The 16,818-nt window shown below is 33.0% G+C and overlaps 2 protein-coding genes across 6 annotated transcripts in view; one reads left to right on the top strand and one right to left on the bottom strand.

The window, feature by feature from the left end:
* The window catches only part of LOC140056021 (ubiquitin conjugation factor E4 A-like), a 60,411-nt gene that overhangs the window by 23,473 nt on the left and 20,120 nt on the right, over window positions 1–16,818 (top strand). The window contains exon 18 of one of the 4 annotated variants that reach the window (XM_072101230.1): window positions 15,432–15,594. The exons of the other annotated variants lie outside the window; for them this stretch is intronic. The gene's annotated coding sequence lies outside the window, so the exon portion shown is untranslated. Of the gene's footprint in view, window positions 1–15,431; window positions 15,595–16,818 lie in introns of those variants that run through there. 4 annotated transcript variants of the gene reach the window in all.
* On the bottom strand, window positions 3,069–7,521 carry LOC140056721 (uncharacterized). Of its 2 annotated transcripts, none has more exons than XM_072102191.1 (3): window positions 6,802–7,521; window positions 4,336–4,628; window positions 3,069–3,917 (listed from the first exon to the last, which is right to left on the bottom strand). In XM_072102191.1, exons 1-3 carry the CDS (start codon window positions 7,127–7,129, stop codon window positions 3,729–3,731), a joined length of 810 nt encoding a protein of 269 aa, XP_071958292.1. In that variant the 5' UTR covers window positions 7,130–7,521; the 3' UTR covers window positions 3,069–3,728. The 2 variants fall into 2 exon arrangements, with proteins under 2 accessions (XP_071958292.1, XP_071958291.1); XM_072102190.1 differs by having other exon boundaries at window positions 3,070–3,917; window positions 4,336–4,631.

The raw sequence follows: 16,818 nt of genomic DNA, 5'->3' as shown, positions 1-16,818 counted from the left end.
ACTCATAATGATGGTGTAAATCATTTCATATGGAGACTACGTGACGATAGTAGGGTTAGCCGTCGTGGTGGGCTTCTGTCCGGCTTGCTGATTACAGATCTAAAGCACCATAGGGGCCTAACCTAAGGCCTAGGCACCTCGAATGACAACCTATGTGTTAGTGTCAAGTAGTAAAGTTAGTAATTTGTGACTAAATTGGCTCTAACTACGACATTTGACTCTAAAATTACTGCAATAGTAGTTGATACTTCCTATAGGCCTAGTGTGTTACAATTTTACTAGATTTACTCAAACTCTACTGTGTACAGTCATATATATATATATATAATATCTCTATGGTATAGGCTAAGTATAGGCTACTTAATCCAATTCAGTAGTTTTACTTATCTCAAATCGAAATTTTATGTATATTATTAAATCGCATTATAAATACTCTTTGGTATTTTTAATAATAATCCACTTTACGCTGTAGTAATATTACAACCTAAGCAGAAGATAGGCCTACCAGTACTTACGTGTTTTGACAGAAATACGTTAACGACAGTACTTTATTCAGAAATACATTTTTTTAAACAAAATTTGTTTGCGGCCGTTTCGGTCAGTGGCCGTGTCGGTCATAAATACTATACATAGCGTATTCTCAAATAATTTGATAAAAACTGATGTATGTATTCTAGGCTAAGAAACAGAGTTTCAACTAGGCCTATCGGTACTTCGATCGTAATTTGTTCTCCAAAATAAGAAGGTATGCAGGACTAGTTTTCGTATAAAGATTCTTTTTAAATGTATTCAGTATTCATCAGAGTTTCAACTATCGGTCGTATTTGTAAAATAAGGAATTATGTAGGATTAGTTTTCGTATAAAGATGTTTTTAAATGTTACAGTATTCTGTTAAATTATCGTTCGCTTGTGTACTTCACCAGCAGACATAAAGTAGGGCCTATTCAATTGAATATTAAAACCTGTTCATATCTGTAATTTTTCCTAATTTCTTATATTGTTATTTAATTACCGTCAATAACTTGAACCCATACCCATTTAATTTAGTTTTAATTTGTGAAATTTATTTTTTAATAAGTAATGTCAATCATACATGATATTGGTTCCAGATTAGACACAATTGAACTTTACCAAAGTGCAACGTGTTGGTCGTGTTTTTACATTAAATGAATCAAATGTTAGACATTCCAATTTAAATTACTTTTTAATTGATTCAAAGTCAACGGTTATTATTATTATTTAAACATTATTTTAGTTAGATTATTTTTATTTTGCTGCTTTATCGGTTTCATTTGTTTTCGAATTCCGTCTTAGTGAATTAAATTTGTTTTAACAATAGGTTAAATTATCATCGTTTTCGTGTTTTTTCAAACACATTTATTCAGTTAGTTACATCACTTATACCCTTTTCATATCATCTTCAACAGAACGTTTGATTATCATTTATCAATGCCATTGTTACAATCATATTCAACCTCAGCATCGTTATTTTGCTACTTTATCGGGTTTCTTTGTTAGTCAGGGAATTAGATTAGTTTTTAACATCGTTATCATTTTCGTGTTTTTGTAAACACATTTATTCAGTTTGTTACATCACTCGTGCCATTTTCATATCATCATCTTCAACAGAACGTTTGGTTATCAAAATGCCATTTATTTTGTTACAATCATATTCAACCTCGTCTTCGTTATTTGTTGCTTTCTCCGTTGTCGTCAATTCCGCCGTCGTCGTCGACGAAAAACATCGTCTTCCATCGATTGTACTGTCGTCGTCATCATCTGTAGCTGAATTTTGTCCATCGCTCAATTGCTCTCTTCATGTACCGTACTTATTTGTTGTTTGATTTAGCAGACTCCCTCGAAATATTTTACAATAATCAATATTAAACACTATGAATATTATTGATGTGATTTCACACACATATTTAGGTTTTTAAGATAACGATTTATAAACCAACTGAGAGGTTTCTGCGGTAATAACATCTGCTACTTTCTTATACATTTTATAATTCTTGAAGGACGACTACTGAGCATTTTGCAAGTTTTTGGCCAATTATTACGATATCTAGTGGAGTTTTAACCACAACTCACATATTTATAGAAACCATATCCGACTTATACGTACATATTGAAATATATTCGATTGGATCACAAATGAACGTGGACTTGATCGGAAGATTGTATCTTAAAGTTCTGTATCATATATTAGTATTAATGAGGTAGTATTTCGTATCTCTATTTAACATCTTACTAATGAGAGGCTACTCTGTTAGGCTAGGCTTGGTAGGAGGTAGGATCTGGCCTCGACCATCTCCAGGGAGAAACGCATTTTTCTCCCGGGTAAGTTAGTCTAATTACTCGGTGTTGTTATAGACTGGTGTAAATTATTTCATTAGTTAAAAAACATGTAGTTTTTACTTGTTATTGTATCACCTCTGTTAGACAAGAACAAAACAGTAATTCCATATGGAATTCGATGATAACAACATATAATGATAAAATCAAGATACTTCTGTTTTGGCAAACTATATTGCCATTCTTTGCTTCTCAACATCTTGGTGTCTCTTTTCTATTTTGGTAAAAACATGATCGTCGGATAGTATAGTCTGCGTAAAACGCACGTTCTGTTTGTACTTCTGTCTTGTTAATTTTTGTATGACTTGTCTATTAATAGAATAACCATAAATTAATTCTTCTATCCATAGTCTCTCTTGCTTCCACTCTTTCTTAAGCTCTGTCTACACTATCAAACTAGTTTGACAAAAAAATGTGTGCCCAAATATAGTAGATGCCCAAATATGGTAGTGATATGACATCATCATCAGCATATATAGGCACATCAATTTGATAGTGTAGACAGAGCTTTAGGCCTATTATTACATTATAATAATTAGAAACAAGTTTCTATCGTCAACAAGAGGCCTCGCTTAATGAAATTGAATATAAATAATGATACCCTTTTTAAACTTCAACTTTTCTTATTGGTTTTGTCATTTATTCAGCAAAATTTACATATATTTAACATTGTTTAATATCTTACATCTAAAAGCACAAACACATTCATGTTCTTTTAAGAACTTCAAAACACGCATAATATTAATATCATCATAACTTATCTAAATATGTACATTTATTATTTAAGTAACGAAATATTCATATACAATTATTAAAAAATAAAAGAATAATACAATTTGGTGACTCTAAGAATTAGCGAAATTGTCTCAGAATAAATACTTTTCAGAAAGCTTAGCACCTTCTAGTTATATCAGTCTCTGATATCCACAGTACAGTATTTTCCCGGGGTTGCATTTTGATTTATGTAAAAAGTTTTAAAATAATTTTTGGCGGATTTATTGTGATGAATAAAAACAAATGAAAAATTGCCACAAACAGATTTCTTTTTTACTTCATTTTAGTTATGCATCTTTGGTTCAAAACATTATATAACAAGATTTTAAAGCTTTTTAAATGATGGACACCCATTTAGGGACCAACTGTACCTGGATGAATTTTATAATTCTTAAAAACATTGACATATTTATTGGATTATATTTCTTTGTATTCATTATATATTAACATTAGGAATTCACTCCTATAATTCTCTTTTGATCATAGATCATCTTCCACGGAAAGTTTTATCAAAATGATAAAATTTCCTCTTGTGGGATTTGAACGTACGACCTCTTGCTTAGTACTGGTAATATTTTCGCCCACGTTAACATCTTCCTCATGTATCAATTGTCGTTACTGAAAGCAAATTATCGGACATCTCTGAAGAGGGTGAATCTGGAGGAAGTTGGGATGACACCGATTCGTTTGATGGAGACCCTATTGATGACATGGTATCGTCCATTTCGGATTTTCGTGGTCGACCTTTTGGTTTTGTTGGTGCTTCGTGGTTTCCGCATTGCATCACCTAAAAAACATATTACACTGAGGTTAGCAGGATTCGTTCTGTAAAATTGTGCGTTTAGTTATTGACAGAATGTGTGGTTTTGACAGAATTATGTACGTACAAAAGATGTGCATATTTTAACGCGCTCTTGTCTTGTCTAGTCTAGCTTCTTGTCTTGTCTAGTCTAGCTTCTTGTCTAGTCTAGTCTAGCTTTTTTATCTAGTCTAGTTTTTAGTTAGTCGTATAAAAGTTCTCGGTGTCAATTTAGAGTTGTTGCCAATATATAAGTTAAATAGTTTTGTATGTGTTGTTGTATTCACTGTTTGTCAAATGAACTTGAGCATACAGTACTTTTAGTATGTCATGTCTGTCAAGTGGACGTCGTCAATATAATATTTCGAGTTTAGATATTTCTTGTGTTATTTGTTCATAGTCTCACCTGTTTCTTCCATTTCATCCTTCTATTTTGATACCACGTTTTCACCTGTAGTTGACTCAAGCCCAACGTTTCAGCCAATTCTAACCTATCCGGTGTAGACAGGTATTTCTGTTTCTCAAATCGTTTCTCAAGTCCTAGTAGTTGAAGTTCAGTGAAGACCGTCCTACTTCTGCGACATTTCTTCGTTTTCGATGGGTCTGGGGTACTAGGTGATTTACCTCTGAGGTACACTGGTACTGGAATGGGTACTGATAAGTGTGACGCTGATGGATTGGGGTGATGGTGTGCAAGTGCTTCTAGAAGGAAAATAAAATATTGATAATTAAAACTTATAGGTGGTCAGTACTTATTTAGTGCTTATTAAACAAGCACATAGTTGTTAAATTAATGATTGTAAATGTCTGGTCTATACTGTAATTGACAATGTGTTTAAAATCTTTATCTATTTTCGTAATTTGTACCATAAGTTTGATAAAAAGAATGTTATACACGTTGTTAAACTAAGTCTTTATTTTACTTGGTATCACGTTGTTTGTGTTTGTGTTTGTTATTTGCTGATTCCATCCTGAGGTTTTTTATTCGAATTTGTGTGTAATTTACAGATTATAACCAACTTTGTTTCATCAGCTATGTTTCTATATTCACAGTATTCCACCACACATAAGTTGTATCTAGACTTTCTGTTTGACAGTTTGTCGATCCTTATTTCTTCCTAATTGTTTTAATAGTAGTTTTTATAATTCGGTAATTGTACTTAAACTTTAACATTCCTGAAAGACTTTTTGCTATTAGAATCAAATTATTATACTAAGCAGACACGCTTCCGTTTTCAATTAAGAAACCCAATCCATATTAAAAAATTGTTTAATAATTTTGAACTTCTAATATTACGCTGATGTCAACGTTTGAATAGCTATTTTATGGGAGAAGACAGAACCAATTTGATGTGGGTTTGTCGCGGTAGTTAGTTCATCAGAACCGGTGTTTAAAATACGTTTTGAATTATCATTCTAGTAATTAATTAGGTATCGTTTGAGGTTTCTACGGGCAATTGTAGTGATTGCCGTCAAGTAAGCATCTAAAAAGCGTCACCTCAAGCTGCTCGCAGTATCCCCAATCGACGTGCCCCTGCGATCGAACGGCATTATTATAAATAAATGATTAGTTAACTCAATGAAATCGCGTGGCATATTAGCCCTACTATGGGTCAAAGATAATTGTCACATACAAATCCTGATGGTATGTATTTAAAAGGTATTTGGAGGCTAAATCTACCAACCGATTTGGTGTCAAAACCAATTGTCGTGATACGCGGGGGTCACTCAATGTGCCAAACTATTTGACTTTAGTTGAAAGTGCCACCCAAATTCAATGACATTTCCTTCAACAATTTTTATTCTCTTCACGGGAGTTTTTATTAAGTCTGCGTACCATCTGAGTATGCGTAGAATTTTGTTTTTTCATCCTATGTATACATTATCAAACTTGTTTGACAAAACAAAGGTTATGTGCCAAAATTTGGTAGTGATATGATATCATCATGTTCATTATGGGCACATCACATTTTATTTTGTCAAATGAAGTTTGATAGTGTAGACAGACCTTAAGTCGATAATAATTATGTATATCTATGTGTTGTTTGCAATGGAACTACAGTTTGTGTAAAATACAATTTTCTAAAAAGTTTGTTGACAGACTCAGTTTCAAATTCTTATTTGTTTATTTTCTCTTATATATTTTTTGTCATATTGTTAGCTTTTGTCGGTGTTTTATTGTGTTCTTAAAATCCCAAGTAAGTTAATTTATCCAACGTTTGTGTTTTGTTATATTTGTTAGCACCAATGTTTAGAGAGTTGTATGTATTGGTACACTAGACTAATTATGTACTGACGGTTGGTTGCAATATAGAATATTCTTGTTATAGTTGATATTTTGTATATATAAATTTTCTTCCAGTCAGATTTATTGTATCATTAAATAAATACTATAGCACATTGTGTATCTGTATGCAGCGATTAAAAGTAAAGTAAATCATACAGTCAGAACTTCTGACTGACGAAAACATTGCTGCAGAGTCTGGTTTTGGTGCCAGAAAAAATTCCTATTTTAGTTTGATTTCCGGTTTTGTATTATTTTTTGTTGTACAGTGTATATGGAATATTTATTCTGAAATAAAGTGATCAAATCAAAATCAAATCAAAATATACAATGTTATCTCTTGATGTTGTCACTACTGTCATTGAATCTTTGACTCAGCACTCACTCTAGTTTTGACTTTGTCGAAGTCCTAATATGTGTATATTTTGTTTGACAGAAATGTATTTTTTCTAAATTTGACATAAGCATGTTATTTCTACTTCCAGAATAATTGAATAAAACTTTTTCCATTTATGTTTAGCATTATCTTAACTTTCAGATCATAGCTTAAATGGTAAATATTATAACCGGTTCATAATGTATACTTACCATTAAATCTGTAGAAATGTCCTAAACTTGATCCAAAGAAATTGTTCATTCCCATTTTAAATGGATCGATGCAAACTTTACTCAAGTTTTGTGCTGCTTGTATTTGAGATAACTGTGTTTTTGAACTTGCTGGGTGGAGGATATCATCAATAAGAAAACTAGTTTTTCTAGGCTGCGCATTAGCTGCAGCTGCAGCCGCTGCTGCTGCCATGAACGAGTTAGAGTTTGTCGAGCATCCTCCAAAGAATAGTGGGTGGTGTCCTGATGGTCCCAGTCTTAAGGGATTACCTGAAAGCTGAAATGCACCAAGAGACATCCTGTCTATCATAAGTATTGGCAACTTGCAAATATTTACTGTATATTTCTGGTATATTCGAATCCAAGATAAAGATGAGATCAGCCGAAGAAATTTCTGAAAGTTCAAAGTAGACTTGAATCCTTCTTACTTAACTTGAGAACAGTACCTTCTTTGATGAAATGATACTTAAAAATGACAATTAACATCCCATGCCCTAACTTGGTGGGCTAGCAATACTTATCAAATATATATATTTATAGACACGTGTTAGACTCTGTCGTAGTGCAGTAATGTTTTGACTGATTAAGAGTGTAGCAGTCTTTTCAATACACCACAGTAACCACGTGATAGCGCGTTCGGTTGCCATGACTTGTTTATGCAGGTGTTCACAGCAGGACCAAAAAGTTAGTTACCATCCACAGCGCCACCAACCAGGTACGTTTAGTAAGCGGACAGACACTAATTTAAGTAGTGCTAAAAATAAAACTATTTGGTGGTGAAAAAATGATCTTATAATGATGTTAAAGGGGCTTTTTAGAGTATAAATCTCGGTACCTTGCTGAATTTTGAAGTTTTCTAAAGCGTATAAGAAAGTCTATTTTGAATTCTGGTCTTTTCCATAAGACGTTGATGATGTTCCATTACCCGCTATCTTATTCATCACACATGTTCCCTCTCTTCTTTCTTTCATTCACTCATTTCAAACAAGCGTTTCATTCTCTGCTACGTTTCTTATCTTATCTACGTTTCTCAGGTTTTTTAGATTTTTAAATTCCATTTCAAAATCTTTCTGTTTTATTCTTTGTGATATATTTTAACTTGCAGAGTGTTATTTACATTGTTACAAATTGTATGAAATACAATAATTATTAAAAATAGTAAAATCTAATAATTGTTACGAAATCTAAAAGCCCTCAGGCTGAAAAAATTCCAATACGACCAGCAATTATATCATAGATTAAGAATTTCAATGTGTTGTGGGGTGTCACTTTTCTTAGCTGGAAGCCTGAACGTGTTCACAGACTAGGAAGTGTACTGTGAACATATGGTCTTGAGAATTCCTGCAAAATACAGGTGTATTTTAGGAATCACGTTCGTTAGGTACGACTAAAAGAACACCAAAGTAGATATTTGTTTACTCATAACTATTATTTATGTCAAAGTTGAGATATTTTAATCTTTAAGTTTACCGGCACGCAATATGCTCAATAGTTCCTTTCCATGAGCTATTAGAGCCTTAAACATCATGTAGACACTTTTTGTAATGTTTTTGTTTTGAGTACATGTTGTGTCCGTTGGATATTGTACAGACTCCGTCCGCCAACAGAGCAAACAGAATTTCTATGTTTTTTTTTTCTTAAAACAAATGACAATAAATGATACTTGACTTGACTTGACTTTACATTGTTGATGTTATATTATATAGCGCTTTTAACAATTAGCAGATTGTGCCAAACGTTTAGAAATAAAAAGATTGAAATAAATAAGAAATGTCAACAAAATGTGTAAACTTCAATTGAAGGTAACTCTCGAATAGAATTAGGAAGAATGTTCCAAAGTTTAGGAATTGCAAAGGCTCGGTCACTATACATCAAAGAGTACAGGTTTTCTAGTATTAATGAACAGAAATCGAAGAAAACAATTGTTCATGAATTTACTTTTGTATAGAAATCGTGGGGTTTTGTGGTTGGAATGTAAAAGTCCCCCGTTGTCTTTAATCGTTAAAACTTTACAAGTATGATGGTTATGATCATGACAATTCTGTTATTTCTAACACTATTGTAAACATTTTTTCTAAAATGTTTTCTCTCATTGTCAATCTTCGTCAGAAAGTGACAAACATATTCTGTAATTGGAATTCTGGCCTTCATAATAACGTTAGTTGCACATTTCAAAACATATATTATTTTTGTTTCTTCCAAACACTTTCAATTATGAGGTGGTGTTTTTCAACATGTCGCCTGTCTTTGCTCATTAGAGTGGATGTTACTTATGAGTTATCTTTCTACGCCGGTGGCATGGGTACACCAATAGTCATTAATATCGTTGCTAAATAGCTAAAATATGATAGATTATCACCAACGCCTTTGGAAATATCATCTTATCAGTGAATCCTATGTATCAACCATTTATTTCTCATTAAAAATCTGTTTGTTTCTACCTCGCCCAAGGCACGCCCCATCACAGACATTTTTGTCGTGAGAAGAACACCAGTTTGCATCAATTAAACATTGTTTTTGTAAACACAGACGGAAGTTTTTGTGTCCGTTACCTTTCTGGACATCCTTTTTTAACCCTATGTTAAGTTTCACCGTCCAAACGTAATTATTTTATATTGAAGAAATATTGAAATTAAACTTGAACATTTAAAGTTTGCAGCAATTAAACGTTGTCTTTGTAAACAAAGACGAAGTTTTTGTGTTCGTTACCTTTCTGAACTTCTTAGTTTAAGGCTTTTTTAATAGCTTCACATATGTACTGATTTTGTGTTGAACAAGAAAGATAGTAAGATTATGGGAAAAATCAGTCATTGTTTTTATTACCATTGGTTAGTTTTCTTTCAAAAGTACTTTTTGTTTATATTAAATAAAATAATATCTATTTTCGTAAATAGTACTTGAATATAATTATAGAATTGGATCTTTTGAAGTTCAAGAGCATACGATTAATCTTGCTGAACGAAAGTTTTTTTCTCAAGTCGAACTTAACACCAAACAGCAAAACATCTAAATTAACCCGCATTTCAACTTGGAAATTTGAATCTGTAAAATTAGGCCACTCGGATAAATTCTTCTTCTAATTTAGTAACTATTTTGTTTCTACTCAATTTTCTCATCATGTGACAATGCATAAAGACAGGTAAAGGTAGGCCTTGACATCAGTAGCTGTACTTCCTAACGATCAGTTGTCCCCCGGAGTGGGTCTGTGTTGACTTAAAGACAGTGTGCAACAATGTCCTCTTACTCTCTGATAGAATGCAAACAACAAGCCCTGTAGGAGACGTTGTAATTGGTGAGCTACCCAGGTGGACTTTGGGACCTTATCGCTACGATAATCCGAGGGGGTTGTTGTAATCGCTTCGGTTCCGAACCCCGAAGGCCTAACCTTATAAGCGAACGGAAACGATGTGCTAATATGATTTTAACCTTTTGTCCAGACGTCACAAAGGAATTGAGTGATGTCATCCATGTCTTCCATCATTTTATACGCGACGTATCGAATATTCTGTAGACGATTTGAAACAACAATTTTAGAATATCGGTTTTCATTGGTAATCATAACGATGGCCCTAACATTGTAAGCCTGATAACCCAGTAATTGCATGACATGTGTTCAGTTACATGAATGACAACTTTATGATACTTATAACAAAAGTACATTCAAATATCTGTGGCATAGTACACGCAGTTATTTGTGTACCATTTGTAAGAAAAACATGTTCTGATCTGGCCTTGTACATTTTAAGAAACATTATATTATTCTAAAATTTAGATAGGTTTCTTGACAAAAAAAATGTGTATATTAATGTGCATAATAACATCTTTGCCAATTTTCCAAATGGAAGAGCACAGGATCAAAACAAACAAAATCCAACAACAAGCTTCTCATATTTAGCGAACTTCTTTTTCTCGACGCTCAGAATCTTATGAGCATGTGTAGAGTGATCTTTTCTTGATAGACGCCTATCCGTATGTCGCGCGTCGTGAAAACCACGAAAGGTCTGCTCACATAAAAATAAAGTAATATTAACGATTTATTTACAATTTTATATCTTCAAAATATCATTTATTTTTCTCGAATGTATCGATTAAATCATTATTTCGTGCGTGAGAAAAAAAATAACTATCGATCGCTTGGCCAAATGTACTTGGGTTTACATTCTTAAACACGATTAACTTACGTGGCCGCGCAAATAGTATCTAATAAAGGCATAATCATATTCCTAATTTCATTTCAAATTATTTTAACCTCGTTCACGAAATCACATGTGTTATCTACAGATAAATCTAATGATTAAACATTACTTTCGAACTGAAGTAACGAAGGTGAAAATAATAGCTTTTGATGTTATGAAAGCAGTACTTATTATTAACTTAGTTGATCTAAAATAATTCACTGAAATCGACCTCTTGATAACCAATCTAGTAAGATTATTTAAGATATAATAAGAGAGATAACGCCTGCTGGAATTTGGTCGTTGATTGGTAACCAGATACGTCCAATAATTGCTCATAACATGTCATAACATTATAGTTCAGAGGTCACGTCTGGTGAATTTTGAAACTTTCCAGAATGGTTCAGCAGCAAAAAAAAAAAATCTTTGTTTCAATAAGGTTTATCGCAAATAGCTTGATTTCGCGAGGAACGTCATTGCACAATGCATGATGGGAAGGGTTTATTAGCAAACGTCACGACAAACAACAAATCACGTATGTACGCGTCGTGACGTTTGCTCCCAAAGCCTTCCCACCATGCGTCGCGCATTATTTGTTAATATTGTGAGGCGTTTAGTTTTAGTTTGAAAAAGACTCTTTTATTCTTCTTATTCATCATGATAGGCTTATACAATTTCAAAATAGATAACGTCACGTCTATTAATTGTACAAAGTCCAAATAAATTATTTGCGTATTTAGTATATTAACCTTTTTTCTCCGTTCTGTAAATAAACTTATTCTGATGAGGATTTGATTATTAAATCTTTTGTTTTTAATATGTTATTTTCTTTGTGAATTAACGTCATTTTAGCTTCAATAGATTTACTGTCCTGTTTGGAGAGAAAACTTCTTTGCGTTTTTTACATAATTGACATTCGGCGTGTTTCATAAGTTTATTAAAAATAGTGATATTTAAAATTTCATAATGATTTATTGCTTAATTCAAATTTTAATATAACTACCTTACACATCTAACATTTTGGCATCCACTATCCTACCATTTTTAAAGCCAATCATTAATAAAATTCACATTAACTTAAATTATTATAGATGCCATGCGGGTCAAGTCTTTGTCTTAAACTATGAAACAATTTTGTGTGATATGAAACAAGCTATCATTACAATTTCTAATGAAGTTCAGTCCAATTTCAAGATAATTTTAAAATAACAATTAGTTAGATTCTGGTAGAGTTTGGTTTGTTGGTGCAGTTGAGATCTTGATCAGAAGGTAATTGGAACTGACTTGCTGCTGACCTCCTTGTTCATCTCTCAATTATACTCTCAACATTCGCTCATCCTACATAATCATAGTTTCTAATTTAACATTTATCATTGTTAAATTTTCTGACTTACATTAGTTTCTTAACGTAGTACCAAAATAGATTTTATATGTTAATTTTGTAGCCTTTTACCCAACGTCTTTCGCATTGTGTGTTTAATATAAAAATCAATCGGTACATACAGTTTTTATACACATTTCTTTAAAATAGTGTTACATATTTTTTTCCTTAAAGATGTATTGTCCCCCTAAAAATATATATTTTTTGAAATCCTATTTTAATGTCACATAATAGTTATTCACTTTGACCAAAAAGTGGATCGGAAAAACAAGTATTTACCTGGAAAAAAAATGTAATTTAAAGCCAAAAATATTGGTTTTTGGTTAAAATTAAACGTTTCTTTTGTCTTATTTTAAAGGCTTATTTTATTAATCTTCATTTTCATGTTTTTTTTTGTGAGATAATACATCTTTAACTATTCCTTTACCCTTTAAAATGCTTTTAGTTGACGACACTTTTTACGCACGCGCACAAAATCTCGGGTTTATAAACTGTTTCTCTTGTTGCTTAAAGTTTGGTTCTTACTAGAACTTAACTCAAGAACGTACACGAAACGCAAGCGAATTGACCAATCACAAATTACTTGATAATCCATCGCTTGTGATTGGTCACATTTTCTGCATGTACGTTCTTACGTTGCGTCTAAAGCGTGGTTCCCACTAGCGACGCAACACAAGGACGTAACGCAACGCAAGTGAATTGACCAATCACAAGCGATGGCTTATTCGCTTGTGATTGCTGTCTATAACTTCGCTTGTCATTGGTTAAAACGCTTGCGTTGCGTTTACGTCCTTGCGTTATGTTCTAGTGGGAACCAAGCTTAAGTGATAAAGCTGACGCGTTGCGTTAACGACGAAGATTTTGAGTTTTGACGATGAGCTACAATATTGATTTGCACTGCAAAGTGTATTAGAATAATCTAGATGAATGATTTTATTGTTAGGTCGGCGACTTTTGTTAAACTTCACCCATGCCGAGGGGAGGTGGTTTCCCAAGTAATCTATCACGGAGATCTTAAAGAGATACTTAATAGGGTTAAATATTGCATAGTATGGTCATCAATTGTAATTAAAATGAGTAGTTTTGTTCACATCGAAGAATTCAGTATACGTTTTTGTTCTTTTATGTCCGCACTTGTTTTTTTTTTAAATTATGGCAGAATTAAGCGGCTTAAAACAATTACACCCATTATTTGCAATTTCTTTATCCAATCCTTCATTGGATTGTAGGACTACCGTCGTGTTTACTTTCAATAGCAGATAACTGGAATGTTAACTCTGATTATAATCAAATATCTGATACTACTCTGTAATATGTTTCCGATTTCTAACACTGTTAACACGAATTTAACCCGAGCATTCAGACGATTATAGTACGGTAATGTATTATTACAGTGCATTTAACACTACTTTTGTAAACACTCTTTAAGCAGAAATCAGAACTGCCATAAGGAAAATAAGATAAAAATATCTTATACTTTAAACCATAATAGATCCTGTATTGTTTTCCTTGATCGGAAACGTTATTCTGCACCTGTATTTCGTAGGCTGGCCTGAAGGAAATAGTAGCGAAAATAACAAAGCGGCCTACTTTGAAACGGTCATTGTCAAGTTTAACTTGCAGAAATCACGTACTGTATCCACGGGAGCATTCACTAATATGTTTATTTCGGCACGAGTATAAATGTACCAGATTCATTGAGTTGTGTTGGCCAGCCCGAGGGAAATATTCTGTATCTTTTAGTCAAATTGCGCACTCGGAAGCAATTAGAGCCCATGTTTTATCCATTTCATTTATTTTTATTCATATTCTCCTTATAGTCAGTACATTCCAGTGATTGGCTGTGATTTGTATTTGGAACGAAACGTTTTGATTGGTTTATCACTTTTGATCAGTAATCATAATTCGTTTAATTAGAGCCAGTACGTACTTACAACTGGTATTCATTTGAAACTCAGTAAAAATGTAGATTTTAATTGGAAATAGTCGCTAATTGGACATTTTTTTAATAGAAAAGAGATCTACTTAATTATGCGTTAGAAGTCCGTGTATACGTCATGCGGATGGTAAGAATATGTTTTCGACATTTTCAAATATTTTAAAACTTAATTAGATCTTGTAACATCATTCCAAACATCTATATTTCAATATTACAATAATAAATAAGTAGTTACAGAAATATTCTGTCATTATTTCGAGTTTTCAGTGCATGTTGTAAACTTGCAATGGAAAATAAACGTCACAAAATAAACGGACGCGCGCGTATTGAAGTGTCTGTACGTCACGAAATAAACGGGCGCGCGCGTATCGAAGTGTCTGTACGCGACGTCGTCACGAATTAAATGGATGTGCGCGTATCGAAGTGTCTGTACGTCACGAAATAAACGGACGCACGCGTATTGACGGTGTACGTCACGAAATAAATATTGCCGCCAGTCACGTGCTATTTTCATAGAATAGAATGACCAAATTCATTTTTAAATTATACATATATTCATGATATAACATACGCGAAGAATTCATGTCAACAGAACTATGAATATTGATACCGAGTCCACTGCTACATAACAGCTGATAAACCATTCACTACCTTGTCATAACAATCGTCAATTGCTACATGAAATTGAACACAAATACTGTAAAGATCGCCGAGGTATCTGAAGTGCTTCATGGCGGTATGCAAAGATACAGTCTTTAAGATCACGGTGGTATAAGACGGGTAGAAAAACATGTTAAGTGCAGTTACACGTACTTTAAATGTGTTTAATTACCGGGCCGATATCAGTTATTTTAGCTTTCCTCGGCAAAATAATGTAAAATAATAATGTGTTAACGAGAAATCGGGAAGGGGGTTTTTACATTTCATCTCAGTCGAGGAACGTTCCTTACCTAGGCCTAAATGCATAGCAAGTGATTTAGAATCTACTCTTATACATATTATAGTTTAGTTTATTGTGTAAAACCAACAATCAAAATATAATTCTCTATCAATTTTATCAATAACCAAATTTATCGTATTTTAACAACATTTTATGAAAATTGTAATTTAATTTTAGGTAGTTCTAGGACCCAACGCAAGCTCAACGCAGGTAATTCGGACCAATCACGACACAATGGATCACCCGAACCGTCGATTGTGATTGGTCAACTCATTTGCGTTACACGTACGCCCTTGCGTTGCGTTTCAAAGTAAGAACCAAACGCATTGAGTCTCTTCACTTCCCGCCATGATAATTTGTTTAGAAGCAACATCTCTATTCTTTCATTAAACTGTGGTAATAACAATTCACAGACAAACGATAATTTTTCTCCTTATTCTTTTTACAATTATAACATCTACCTATCAACAGGAGCCTAAATCACAACTATTCTAGCTGAGATATTTAATTAATTGCGCCGCACGACAAGCCTAGTGAGCAAGGCCGAGCATGCAGCTAAGTCTGGACGACCTGATTAGATTTACTTAGAACATTAGGACAATCGTCCTGTAAGCCTACACAAACCGCTGCGACCACACAGGCTTTAGCATGCCCTCTGTATGTATGCTGTGGTGACGGGTTCATCTTACTGGGCCTAATCGCTTTTCAAATGCCAATACTAATTTTCATTCGTACACTTACGAGCTGTGTCGCAAAATAGAGGGCGCTAATTTTGACACATCTTACTTTTCGTTTGGGTTCGTTGCCAACATAAAGATTCGTTGAGTACTTTTGTATTCGAATTGTAAATTGTAAACGGATTGTGCTCAAAAGAAAATCATTCGAATAGAAAACTTACTACTTACTTACGCACGCTAAAAATACTCCGTTAAATTAGTAGGCCTACTTAACGGGAAAAACTATAGGCCTACTCAACGGTAAACGTCCTAATCGAATACGACAATTGGCATTCTGAATTGTTCTTATAAAGACTGCTGCCGTCAGTAGTAATATTAATTCCATTAGTTATTTTACTTTTCTATAATATAATTTAGAATTTTAAAAACAAAATGTTTACATTGGCTGTAAGATATTTGACTCCAACACAACTCTAACGTCAGAGCCAATGACTGCGCCACCAATAGTTAAACATAACTTGATAGGCGGCTCCATTTAATATTTTTCAGTGAATTTAAATATACATTATCTTAACTGTTTTTATAAAGTTTTTTTTCAACAAAGTCTTTGTTTAGTCTTTATAATGATGGATGATGGCAACTATCTGTTAAAGGCGTTAGGAATTCTCAATATAAAAAAAAGATTGCTGATTTCAAGTTTCAATACTATGATTATTTATTTATTTATTTTAACAACATATTTATACAGGATTATACACAATCAAGTAGAAATATACTTGTTTTACATTGTGGTCCTGTCGACAAAAACGGATACAAATTTTTAAATTTTTGAATTTTTAAATTTAAAATTACTTATACAATTAAAAATAATAATAACAATAAAAAAT

The sequence above is a fragment of the Antedon mediterranea genome, chromosome 8, assembly GCF_964355755.1.
Source record: "Antedon mediterranea chromosome 8, ecAntMedi1.1, whole genome shotgun sequence".
In the NCBI taxonomy this organism is placed as follows: domain Eukaryota; kingdom Metazoa; phylum Echinodermata; class Crinoidea; order Comatulida; family Antedonidae; genus Antedon; species Antedon mediterranea.
Note: the sequence above shows the minus strand (reverse complement) of the source record. Positions and strands in the feature narration are given on the sequence as shown.

Bases quoted from the DNA above. Each gene is read 5' to 3' on its own strand.
- LOC140056721 (XM_072102190.1), bottom strand. From the start codon at position 7,129: ATGATAGACAGGATGTCTCTTGGTGCATTTCAGCTTTCAGGTAATCCC. The intron at 4,632-6,801 runs GTAAGTATACAT...TTTTCCTTCTAG, and splicing joins ACATTTCTACAGATTTAATG to AAGCACTTGCACACCATCAC. The intron at 3,918-4,335 runs GTGAGACTATGA...TATGTTTTTTAG, and splicing joins GGATGAAATGGAAGAAACAG to GTGATGCAATGCGGAAACCA.